Below are 13,703 nucleotides of genomic sequence, written 5' to 3'. Positions count from 1 at the left end.
GCTAAATACCTAGGTATGACGCTGGACACCAAACTCCGATGGAAGGTCCATGTCAAAAAGAAGCGCGAAGAGTTGAATCACCGTTACACTAAATTGTACTGGTTGCTCGGAAGGCATTCCACGTTATCAGTATAAAATGAATTACTGATCTACAAATAAGTCCTGACACCTGTATGGACTTATGGTAGCCAGCTAGGGGGCTGTACCAGTAACAAAACCATTTGAACCAGTGAATTAGTGTTAGTCTACTTTAATATTAAGTGCTAAACAGTGAAAGAAAAAAATTTAACACAAGAACAGACTGATTTCCCTTTAATAGGGACTGTAAGTAGTATTATTGGACACTTATGATAACAATCCTTTTTTTTAGTAAATTAGGTTAGACTTAAATTACTTATTCTCTTCTTCTTATTCTAAGTCTTAAGTTAGGTTAGATCGTAATGTTCCATGATGTCGTAGTGAAGACACATGTATAAAAAAAAGAATTTTGAACAAATAAGTAAAAGTCCAAAATAAGCGCAAACAAAGTGTATACATATTAACCTCCTTAAGATAAGGTTATATGCCTAAAGTAATATAATATTTATTCCTATCTATGCTTAATATCTAGCTAATAATATTATAAGGTCTCCTCAATTGGCGTTCTCTAGCGGTGTCAATCTACCATGGACCGGCTACCATTTTTATATCGCCCTCCCAATTTATTAACTGCCTACTCTTTCGTTTCCGACTTCATGGGTACCACTCCATTACGATTATGTTCCATGTTTGCCTCATCTCCCCTTTAGTTGTGTTGTTATGTTGCGAATGCGTCTTTTGCATTTTATTTTATCTTTCCTTCTTACTCCTGTTGTAGGTACTTCTTTCAATATTGTTTTGATAAATTTTTATGCTATTATCCAGTTGTTCTGTCAATGTTTATAACACATACTGTAAACCCTCCAAGTTCCTTCATCGGCATTTCCTTCTTGTCGTTCATAATCTCACCCAATGACCAGAATACTGTTAGCTATTCTCCTTTCTATTTCTTTATGCATGCGCTCTTCGAGGTATATAAGTTGTCGTAAATAAATATATTTGTTTTCATATTCCACTATATAGTCGTAAATTTTTTCGTCGAGCAGGCGTACTAAGATGACTGGTTTTTATTTTTAACAAACCATGCATATCAAAACTTATACAAACATATCTTTTTATCTAACATTCTCATAGTTATAATATTTTATAGGCGTAAGTCACACATAACGATAAAATAATATTTGTACTTGTATTACAGCTTCAGTTATGTATATTTAGTCTAGCCATAAATGATTGCATTACATAAAGTAGGTATGGAGTCAAATGCAATTTTTAAAACTCTCCATACGCTTGGTATTAGTAAAATGTTCGTGTACCGGGCTATTACTAAAATATGGCGAAGGAGCCGATGGCTGGCCATACGTAATGCTCGTGAACGAGTGCTACTTGTGGTGACTGGTCGTACTTGAATTCGTGTATACGGTGAGGTTAGTTATTTCGACTATGTATTTGCGTGTTGTTCCCACGAGAATGTAAGTGCGTGCTCCTATTTCACCATGCCTCCTGCTGATAGAGGATCTTTGGCAATCTGAGACAAATCTTTGTTTTTAATTTATTTTATTATTATTTATTACTTAAGATATCATGTGGAACATGGTGTAATGGTTGCAGCTCCTTACAAACGGTGTGTTATACAAAAAAAATACTTGGCGATTAAAAAGAGTCGCGGAGAGTTTATTGCCAGTTCTTCTCTTAGGTTCTACGCCCTTGATTTGAGAACTGGCAGTAGATGTAAAATTAGAACCATTTAATGTATATTAGTTTTTTTTTTACGTTCATAAGTGAACATTGTGTTACCTATACGAATAAATGATTTTTTGACTTTGAATAGATTTTTTTAGTCTTGCTTATGTTTGTTTTATATGCATTTGGTTTTTACGTGATTTAGTTTCTTTGTTTGTTTGTCGTCTTTTAGTAATGAACGACTGTGTAATTATTATGGAAACGTCTCGAAATTTAATATAATATGTATGTACAATTGTAAGAATTACATTGAGTAAGAATTATATTGTGTACTTAGTTCATATTTTGTATAAAAGATCATTTTTACTTTTTCAATAAAAAAACATTGAAATCAAATTTTTGTTAAATGACATTATCTTATGTTGCATTGATCTGATTGACGACTATTATTTATCATTCTGATTTAATTATTACGAATCAAATACGACACAATTGTTAAGGGTTATTTTAAACATTCTTAATACAAAAAATAAAATGTTGTTACACATGAACAAAGTATATAGGCGTGTTCAATAAAAAAAAGTGTTTTACGCATGCGCAAAAATAACATTATTCTTTAAATTTGTATAATTATATGTGCGTCTCGTGACTTAATTCGGTAATGTTCCAAGGGTCATCTTCTCCTTCATGCATCATATTTTTTATAATCACTTTCACCGTGATAATTTGAGGTTATATGCTCATGAATTACGGCTAGCGGCTGCGGGTTGAAGTGAGTAAAGAGGAGCCTGCCTACCGCTGCCGAATGCATGAGAAAAAGGGAAGCTAAAAGGTTTACCATTATACTCTTGTTTACAGCACGTAACCCGTATCCCTCGACGTTTTTCAAGGCAATTTTTGCCGCGCACCATCGCTATGTGGAATCAGCTACCCACTGAAGTATTTCCGAACCAATTCGACTTCGGGTCCTTCAAGAAAAGAGCGTACAGGTTCTTAAAAGGCCGGCAACGCACTCGCGAGCCCTCTGGCATTCAGAGTGTCCAAGGGCGGCGTTATCACTTAACATCAGGTGAGCCTACTGCCCGTTTGCCCCCTGTTTTATAAAAAAAAACAATCTGTGCAACGTTTCTCTTGTGCTCACACTGACCTGAAGCGAGAATAGTTTTTTGATAGAGTGGCAATCCCTGCTTGCGGACTTTTGAAACTGACGACGATGGGTTATCGTAAACAGGAACTATACAATTTTAATTTTGTGTTAAGAATAAAAAACCGACTGTAAATAATTTATAATAATATACCTGTTTACACTTAGCTGACTATATTATCAAGCAATTTTTATTATTAATTTAAAATGAAATCGTTAATCCATTGTATAAATAATCGTTTAAAATTATTGTACATCAAAAACAGGTGCAGAATTGAGCAGTGGGATCCTGTACTATTATATTTAAATAGTGAATGTAAATAGAATTTCAAATAAGATGCAATTATCACTAATTCAGTCTTTACTGGGTCGCTCGACGAACAACGCGAGATGTAGGATCTAGCTACGATAGTTTAAAAAAATATTACTTATAATGGATAGTGAGAAAGGAGAAACCGTGTCTGATATTTTTGAGAAGTTCGGAAAATATCAAATAATTCAGTACTTTCTCGCGTGCTTGCCGATTATTTTTGTTTCTATGAATAATGTTAATTATGTTTTTATTGCTGGAGATATTGAATATAGGTAAGATATATAGATACTAAAATAATTATATTTTCAAATAAAAAACAATTATTGTTGTATAGGCTGCCAATGTATTATTGCTAAAGGATATATAAACTAAAATGGCTATTAAATTAGGCATTATAAATCTAGACTAAAATACCGATTAATATATTTAAAATTATATAATATTGCAATAAATGTAATATCATGTTGTCCTCATTCTTTCACATACATAAAAGTACAAACTTGTGTGTCATAACAATTATTAAACTCATTGAATTAATTAAGTGTTTATTAAACCACATTTAATAAATAATTTATTATTCTAATGAGTTGCTTAGACCTTTGATTTACTGCGTGTTTAGTCCGGTTTTCGCTAACCTTATAAAGACTGGCACAGAATTTGATATTAGTGTGCAGTAACTAAGAAGTTTCTTCATATAACAAAATACGGTTTATAAAATTATATAGGAGAAACATTTTATAATATATTTTTTAATTTTCGATATATACTAAATAAAAATAATACATATGTTTATGGCAGATGCTACATTCCCGAGTGTGAGAACGCATCAACAGAATTCTTAGTTCCATGGTGGCCCGATACGGTTCCGAACAAATGCCTGAAACCGATACTAAAAGACAGTTTCGCGGTGGGTGAAATCTGTACAAACGAAACTTTTACTGGTCAATACGAAGCCTGTACGAGATGGGTATACGAAAGCAACGATACTGTTGTAGGTGAGGTATGTGTATATTTAGTTTTGTAAACACCCAAGTATGTTTAGTGTCTATGGTTAGAGTTACTTCTTAGCAGCAAAGATGCTAGAAAAGAGCATATGGATATAGTTTTAGGATTTACGCAGTACATACTGGCTGCATAGTTGTAAGTTTTACTAGGGTCCTATTTCATCTGACTGGATCGTAACATACTTTTTCCAGTACTTGAACTCTGTAAAACCCGTTACTTCCTTACATTTATTCGGTACAATAGGTACCCGACATATTGGTTTTAACCAACACCACAGCGGACTCTTTGTTTTCATGAAGAGACAGACTTCGTTCAAACAATTAAAATAAAATAAACAAAGATTTTCGTATTCGACTTTCCTTATTGAAAATGGATTTTTTAATACAAACCTATAAAATCCTTTGTGGCTTAGATTGTTATCCTGTATTTTATAATCGTTATTCAATGTTTCGATGTCTACCGAAAGCCTAATTGCATATGTTAACACCATTAGTCAATAGTTAATTGAAAAATATACAGAAATGCATCTCCCCAACGCCCATTGATTTATATTTGATATATTGATTACATTTATTTAAAAAAATTAATGTGTGGAAACGCTTCATACAATTTTGCGTAATATAACATAATAGCGTGACCTTAGTAGTGAGTGACAAAAGACCTCAAGTTATATTTTCATTTAGAATTAAATTATACCCGAACTTGGAAATACGACGTACCCTTCCTTGACGTAAATTAGTTTGAAATTAATTAATCAAAAATGTAAGATGTATTTTTAATTTGAACGTTTGCTTATTCTATAGTCAGAAATTACTATTATAAACTAGCGGACCCCACAGACTTCGTTCTGTCAAAAAGATTTGAATTGTGAAAGTTTTTTGTTCCTACCAATTTTATAGTCGGCGCAAAAAATTCTCATGAGGGTGATGGTTCTGCCATCACCCTGATGATAGGCCGATGTGTGAGGTTCAGCTCGGGTGACCAAAGTATCTTCGCTTCCACGAACTTTGGCCACTCTTCTGTGACCCACTAAAAAACCCCGATTGGGATGTCTGCTAGAAGGCATCAAACTAAGAGGCGAACTTACGGTTTAAACCTGATTGGAAAATAATCTAAAAGCATAGTGGGAACCTAAAAGTGACAAATATTTAAAAAAGTGTGTGCCTCATTGATATATTTTCCTATTAGTATGTATTCAAATAATTTTGCTCAGATAGGGATATTAAATTAATAATTCAAAAACTAAATCCTTTTTTTAACGCGATTTGTTTGACACATTTTTTGTCATTTTTTTGACATTTTATGTCGCATCCTGAAACTAAAATAAAATAAATCTCGAACCAAATTAAAAATCAGTACTAATGATCTATAGGTCTCACATTTTTTGACTATTCAATTTGGTCGGGTTCGCGATATTATCCCTTGTTGTGTTTCGGCTTGTAATTTCATATAAACTTTATATATTTACTTTATTCAATAGCAATAAAGTTCAAATTGACTCTACATTTTATTTACAAAACGTTTGTATGTGAAAAAGAAAAGGGCTGTTTTAGGGTTTTCCCGAAAATTATTCGAATTTTTCTCGCCGTAAAAACCATCCTTAGACTTCAACGAACATCTTAAAAAAAGAATTGGTACAATTGTTCCAGGAATTGTAGAGTTATGCGCTTACCAACACATTTTGCGATTAATTTTTATATTATAGATTACAAAAGCATGGTTCGTTCGTAGATAAAATGGTCTACTTTACATAAATATTTTATCTTCTTTTTACTACGTAAGTATTTGTATGGTACAAGTTCTGTTTAGTAACTCTTGGCACATAACTTTTAAATTTAAGTTCGATGGATAGCGAAATAATAATGGTTTCAGGTTGATAGGTAAAGAGTACAACTGAACAACTTGTTTTAAGTACAATAAAACGCAGGCACGTCTCGTACCTATGCTGCTTATAGGAATCAAGTGTTTTTTGCATAAATAATGTTATTATATTGGCAATGCTAAAGTGTGGCACAACTCATTGGGTGGACGTGGTCTGATGTTAACTGTGTGGCTCAAAAAAGGAGGTCTCCTTCTTTCTCTGCCCCACATAGAAGAATTATTAATTATATTTTAGTAAAGTGACTACAAAAGCCAAAAATATTTTCTGTGGCTTGTTTGAATAATTTTATTGGACTTTGAAAATACCGAAACAAGTAGTTTTTAATTCGACCTGTAATATTTATTTTTATTGTGTATGTCCAAGCATAACTCCTCCGTTCATGAATTGATATTTGTAAAAAATTAGATAGTAAATAGGATATTAAGGCAAATGTCTTATGAAATATCAAAAATTTGTGCCGCCTCGTGTCTAGTCACTTTTTAATCGACGGTTTACTAACCTATGTCAATTACATACGGATTTCACACTTAAGCGTTTACGTTGGAGTTAAAATAGTACTTACTACCCTAAGAACAAGAAACATCTTCCCATTATTGTTAATCCTTATAATTATTATTGAATAAAATATGGCATTGAGTTAGACATCGACAATAATTGATTCGATTATTACAAATCGTTTGACCCAATATGCAAAAGCACTAATTGCGATTCTTAATACGTCCAATTTTATTAATCGAAAAGGTAAGGCATATTAAATGCATGCAACATGAAAACGTCAGCGCTCCAATTATACTTCGTTAATAATTTTATCAGTTCAGAGAGCAGTGCTGGCCTAGTGGCATCAGCGTGCGACTCTCATCCCTGAAGTCCAAGAAAATGGCATCTCTCAAATCCAAATTCGACATGTATCAGATAGAAGGCTGATCACTTACTTACTTGTCTGTGAATAATATGAAATGAGACACAAAATTCTTTAAACGTTATAGTGGCACTGGATTATAATTATATTAGGGCAAGTTTCTAAATTTTCCAGAAAACAATTACTGAACAGAATGAATTGTAAGTAATTCATCCATGCACGTGCAGAATAACTTTGTTATTTTATTACGTGAATTATGTTGACAATACAAAGCTACAATAATACATAGGTTTAATTGTTTGTAATTATTTAATATTTTTATTGTTATTTAATGTTTGTTTCTCATCAAATCCTACGGTCGTCTAGATTATATGTCGATAGTATGTTTATTTTATAACAGTATACAAGAAATCCCCTGGCACATGTCAGTATTATTTTAAATCCTACTTGATGGTCCTGCGGGCTAAAAGCCATAAATAACAATAATCTTAAAATATTCACGAGCCCGAGGCAGTACCGTACAGTCTCCTGCTTCACCTTCTGTCCTATTAACATGTTTTACAAATATCAAGATTTCACACCAAAAACTTCCAGATGCAAAGACCTTGCCGTCTTCGATTCGTTAGCTAACTCGAACTCCTTGTAATTGCTAGCACATTGGTTAGGTTTCTTACAAAAATTACGACTTAGCAATTATCATATTTCCAGTATAAACAAGCCTAGCCAACCAGTATAGCTATTTATGTTGAGTTAATTAAAAAGTGACGTAATATATTATTTTCAGTTGGATATGGCATGTGAGCCATGGAGAACGAATTTCATTGGAATGACTCGAAACATAGGAATGGCTGTCTCCATGGTTTTAATTGGATGGCTTTGTGATAGGTAAGTGCTGATAACCATATAATTTTCATAAACGGCGAAAGAATCGACTGCCACCAGGACCTACCTTTGGATTGCGTAGCATGCACATAGAAATTATCTTGTAAATAACAATAATTTTTTTAGACAATGAAAAATTATAGCTATATTAAGCCTGAAGCCCAAGCCAAACCGACGTTCTGTTACATAATATAGCATATAACACGATTTGAAAAAGTGTGCGACACGACACCAGTCGTATATTTTAGGGCGTACCTGCGCAGATTAATTAGTTATAAATCTTGTTATGGTATAATGGCGTGATTATGTAACGGTTTTTTAGCCTCCATCCTGTAAGTATCTTATTGCAAGACTGACTGTGAACGTAAAACTGCGATCAAGAATGTTGGTAATTATTGAGAGATATACTACTATATACGTAGTATACTTAGATCGTTTAAATATTAAAAATTCTCTGTGCTGTGCTGTTTGTGATGTTCAGCACGATGTTTTATAGTCTAAAGCTTTCCTCAATAAATAGACTTTTACATGCAAAAAAAATTATAACCTTGCTCTATTGTTACTAGTTTTCGCAGCGCACGCGATTTGGGATTTTTATTGGTTGTTTTCACACCTTGGGATACACTCTCGTAATTTGATACAGAACCTTTTTTAAGTATTCTTAAACCTATGTTCATCAGAAATGTAGAGCTGTAATGGTGAATGAAAAGGTTAATATCATCTGTAGTACTCATTGATATCACCTTCAGTTGTACTATAAACTAAGTAAATACTGAGTTCGTTTGCATATGGGTTTTTCTTATCAACGGCTGGCTTGTATTTGTTTTATTTACGGTGAGTAATTCTCTCCATTGTAGATAAAGCTCTATGTTTATTACATCTATCTTATAAAGTTTATTGACTCAGAAATCACGTCAATAAGGGATATCCAGCACATTGCAAATAAACATTCCTATGTAGGTTGGTTCTTCATATAATCATAATAATATCCTATCATAACAAAAACTTTTCTTTTTTGCTTGTTAATCTAAACTGCACCCCTCGTACTCGGCTCATAAAAAAATGATTTCTAAAATGATAATTTTTATTTTCACACTCCCGCCATAATGTATATGTCTCATATAACGCACGATGGGTGCTTAAAACCGTAAAACACTGGAACCGTAAACCGAAAATCTAATTTTCAGTGAACTATACACCAGCTTGTAAGGCAGATAAAACTAATCATTAAGTTGCCTATACATCATGACCCAAGTAATATTACGGGACATCACATTTACTTTAGAAACCTTAGTCTTATGTTATTAGGAAGCATAGTTTTAATCTTTAAAATTCTTCCAGGATTGGACGGAAACCAGCGCTAATTATTTGTTCGTTAGGCGTGTTTTTGGGAAACTTTAAGACCTTGGCGAAGTCCTATAATTTGTATATATTTTTAGAGTTTATAGAATCGTCTTTGTCTGGTGGGGCGTATACTGCCGCTACAGTTCTGAGTAAGTATTGCTATTCTATTTCCACAAGAAATAAAAAAAAATGTATAAGCCCGTTGGAAAGAAAAATGGTGGCGCTACAATCTTCTAAAGGCGTCAGATATTTGTATGTCTTTCCTATTAAGCAAGTACGTCGTTGACTTTTTGGGTCTAAGATGTATATGTCGCAGTAAAGTAACAATAAATGAAAAACATGGAATTTCCAAGCTCTCAGCTCTTCACGATTACAGCGAAATAACAATAACAAATGAAATAATCATGGCGGAGTCTTCCTTTCGGACAGACAGATAGTTAAACGTTATCGACGCTGCTTTATTTAAATCAAAACGACTTGATTGAATATCGATTCTTAATTAACTGTCTAGAGATTCAATTAACTCTCTGATTGAACTACTTTACTGCGACATATATATAGACAGAAAGTCCATGGGTGCACAGCCGAGGTACTAACTCTGCACTGCTCTATGCTGCCAATAAATATTGTAAACACGTTGTTAAACGTCGAATTGTAAACCTACTGCGGATTTTTGTGAAGGCGCTTAAATATTATATCCTGAAAGTTTCAGTAGAGTTTTCACTATCACTTATTTAAAAACATATATATTTCAGTGATTGAAATCGGTGGAAAGAAGACGAGATTCTTAGCTGGCGTATTATTCGCGTATGCGATATACATGGGAGAAGCGATTTTCGCATGCATTGCCATGTTTGTGCCATACTGGAAACATTTACTATACATCATGTGTTCACCATCTTTAATATTCTTATCCTATTTCCTATTATTAAAAGAGAGCCCGCGGTGGCAAATACTTAACCGGAGAACAGAAAATGCCAAGAAGACGCTGCGTAAAATTGCTGGAATGAATAAAATTAACATCAATTTGGATTGTTTAAATACGATAAATGAAGATATATTAAAACAATCTAATAATGCCAACACGAAAAGGGAAGGATACGTCGCAGTGTTAAAATCAAAAGAGATGATGAAGAGGTTGCTAGTCGCTTCATTTTGTAGATTCGCAGTTAGTTTTATATACTATGGACTTATTGTAAATTCTGTGTATCTGCCTGGAAATAAACATACAAACTTTTTATTAGCTGCTGTAATGTCTTTTCCCGGTGAAATAATTTCAATGTATTTCATGAATAAGGTCGGACGGAAATTGCCTTTGTGCTTCGGGTATGTCATGTGTGCTGCCGCGAATATAGCCAGTGCATATACTCCTGAAGGTAAATATGTTAAATTAATTAGTAATTTATATTATACATAAAAAACAAATAATTTAAATTTATTAGAATCAAACCATAGTATGATACAGCATCTTTATGCATTGTATATGTAGTATGCATGACTGATTTAGTCAAATCCTTTAGTTACTTTGAGGTCATAAATTGGAAGCTAAGGTTTCGCTTTTGTTCGATCACCACTTGTTTATGAAGGAAAATCTTTTAGGATTGTTTAATAATTATATTTCTAGGCACTCAGTCGTTGTTTTACCGACAATCGAACCTCCGAATTGTATTTTATGTACTTTAACGGCTAAGTCAATGGAGAATGGGAATAATTTTTATAAAGTGATTTATATTTTAGAATTTATTTAATTACTAATCGAACGAGTTCGAAGTTTACGAGTAACGATTGTCAGAGTCCAAGACTGTCAGACGCAAACCCTAACTCAGACGCGGTGGTACTTAGTCTCGAGTTCGAATGTTATTCTTTGAACACTAGTTGCGTATAAAAATATATCTTTACTAAACAGTAAAATTATCCATGGATTATAAATAATTGTCGCTTTTATTTTCGTTCTTTATTGCACACTATATTTAATAATCATTAATATTTTTAGATTACGTTGGTGTTAAGATAACGTTATTCCTCATCGGAAAGTTACTAGTGGCTGCCTGCTATACTGGCATCGCAACTTATACGATGGAGCTCTTTCCCACTAGCGTTAGAGGATCGCTTCTAGGCTTTTGCACTTTGGCTTCTTGTGTCGGAAGCACCTTGGCGCCTTTGTCTTCCATTCTGGTAACAGTATTTAGAATGCTTTTACAATCTTTAAGAGATACATTAATGACATTGGCAAATTTGTTTCAAGTAGCCAATTACAAAATAAAAATACTACATATATGTATATTACTCTCACTTGAATCTAATTAGAATAGTTAAAACACTCTAAATATGTGTAATGTCTCACGTATTAGGACGCCAGAAAAATACCTGCAGAAGTGATAAAGAACTTATAATATCTTTTTTTATATGCTATGTTATGATTTCTTTTTTCATAAATTAAACGTTAACAGTTAAATTTAATTAAATACATATACAATATATTTAAATTATTATTTCGCGAAAATGCTATATTCTAATGCTAAATTCGAGAGTCATAGTCTGGTATATAAAATAGTTCGTAAGACAAAACGTATACAGTTCCGTTATATTACCCACAATGTAACCTAAAAGGCTTGATTGAACAATCAATTGATATTAATAGAAATAATGATTGAAATAAATTGCTCATAAATTTATAGGTAATATTAATTTATATCTGGAGTTAAATGGAGTATTAAACAAAGCGTTTTGATTAAACCACAGTTTGTATATTTCAAAGTTCTATCAGCGACAATATTATAACATTACGAAGGTACACAACGTAATGTTAAGAATTAAATGTATTTAAATTTCATTTATTGCCACGAAACTGGACTGGCTTATGCCTTAATCGGATACAAGTTCCTTTAACTAAAGCAAGACATACAATCAAGCTTTTTAACTAACTTCAAATACTGTTGCACCAATTAGTATATTGTCATATATTTTATAGATGACAGTTTTAATTGTTATTACAAATCTTGAAGAAAAATATTATAAAACTACTAGCTGACCCGGCAAACGTCGTTCTGCCATGTAGATTATTTCCAGGAAACTTTTAGTTCAATAAAAATAACCTATCTACTATAATAAAAAATAGGAGTTGATCTTAGAGGGGTGACACTTAAGGGTTGTAAGTTGTATCATAAAAAAATATATTTTTGGGGTGCCTTATCACTTCGGGGTTTAAAAGATATATAGTAGCCTATTCTCAGACTTTTCATATACAAAAAAAATACGTAAGCAGAATATATTCGAGCCGTTTCGGAGGAGTATGGGAACGGACATTGTGACACGAGAATTTTATATATATAGAGATTATACAAATTATCAAAATTTTCTTAACCTACAAAGTAATATTACATATTATAATAATTAATTTTAAAAAGATTTATAAAATCAAACAATTAACTTGCGATAATACAAATTTATCAAATATTTTACGTACGGAGATCTTTTCAGACCACAATTTCACCAATCCTGACTTCATTCTGTTTCGGATGTGTAGCAGTGATTTCAAGTCTTCTTCTCATACTCACCCCCGAAACCAAGGACCTACCACTGATGGACACTATTATTCAAATTTATGATCACGCCGCAGAAGTTAAGAAGAAAAAAGAGGAGAAGACACAAAAATGTGCCGCCGACAATAATGCATTTGATTTAGAATATTCTACGCATTTATAATGCGTATTACTAAAGTTATATATAAAAATTGATAGCCTTGTATAATAAGATCAAAATAACACATTATAAAGTAAATATCTAAGAGAATAGGAAATTACTACGGATTTAGAATTTATTATTTCTAAAAGATGTATCCATAACCCCGTTATGTAGGACTCTAAAAAATGTATGATTATTTTTGAGAATAATGTACTAAGATATCTTAATTGGTAAAAATAAATATCTTTCACTTTATACAGTTTTTGTTTATCTCTTTAGTGGATGAATAAAAAAAAATATTTTACCAAAACCGCTAAAATTATATATCTAAAGTTATTTATGTTTGTTGTCCCATATTACTAGTAAGCTCAATTTAAAACCCAAGATACGTAACCGACCTATAGCAAACACATCTAACTCTCATGTACATACATATGATAAAGCAACTAAGAACTATGCATCCGTCGAATAAGAACTTCACATATGATGTAGTATCGCTTGGCAATTAATTTTCCGGTAAAAATCATAAGCTTCATAAGCTAGAGCTATTTGAGCTTGAGCTATTTCTCTCAGGTTCAATTCTATTCAACTACAAAATATTGAAAAATACTACACATGTGGCCCGTGATATCAGCTCATTTAAGCAACGACTTAGCATACACCTGTAAAAGGTTAGAGCAAAAGTTTCTTCGCATTTTTTAAGAAAATTCACAAGATTCTTTAATATTAATGCACCTAGGTACCATTTTGTTCCATGATCCCATTGCTATAGACATTTTGGCGCTTCTGATCGAAATATTTATTTATTTATTTTTATTTATTAACACAT

The 13,703-nt window shown here is 32.5% G+C and overlaps 1 protein-coding gene across 1 annotated transcript; it reads left to right on the top strand.

The window, feature by feature from the left end:
- The first annotated feature begins 3,275 nt into the window (after positions 1-3,275).
- Positions 3,276-13,107, top strand: LOC123720540 (organic cation transporter protein-like). The gene is made up of 7 exons (XM_045677196.1): positions 3,276-3,490; positions 4,017-4,218; positions 7,749-7,849; positions 9,188-9,339; positions 9,946-10,566; positions 11,184-11,365; positions 12,671-13,107. Exons 1-7 carry the CDS (start codon positions 3,339-3,341, stop codon positions 12,893-12,895), a joined length of 1,635 nt encoding a protein of 544 aa, XP_045533152.1. The 5' UTR covers positions 3,276-3,338; the 3' UTR covers positions 12,896-13,107.
- Positions 13,108-13,703: the final 596 nt, after the last annotated feature.

The sequence above is a fragment of the Pieris brassicae genome, chromosome 2 (genome assembly GCF_905147105.1).
Source record: "Pieris brassicae chromosome 2, ilPieBrab1.1, whole genome shotgun sequence".
NCBI lineage: Eukaryota > Metazoa > Arthropoda > Insecta > Lepidoptera > Pieridae > Pieris > Pieris brassicae.
Note: the sequence above shows the minus strand (reverse complement) of the source record. Positions and strands in the feature narration are given on the sequence as shown.

Bases quoted from the DNA above. Each gene is read 5' to 3' on its own strand.
- LOC123720540 (XM_045677196.1), top strand. From the start codon at position 3,339: ATGGATAGTGAGAAAGGAGAAACCGTGTCTGATATTTTTGAGAAGTTC. The intron at 3,491-4,016 runs GTAAGATATATA...TGTTTATGGCAG, and splicing joins GCTGGAGATATTGAATATAG to ATGCTACATTCCCGAGTGTG. The intron at 11,366-12,670 runs GTAACAGTATTT...AGATCTTTTCAG, and splicing joins CGCCTTTGTCTTCCATTCTG to ACCACAATTTCACCAATCCT.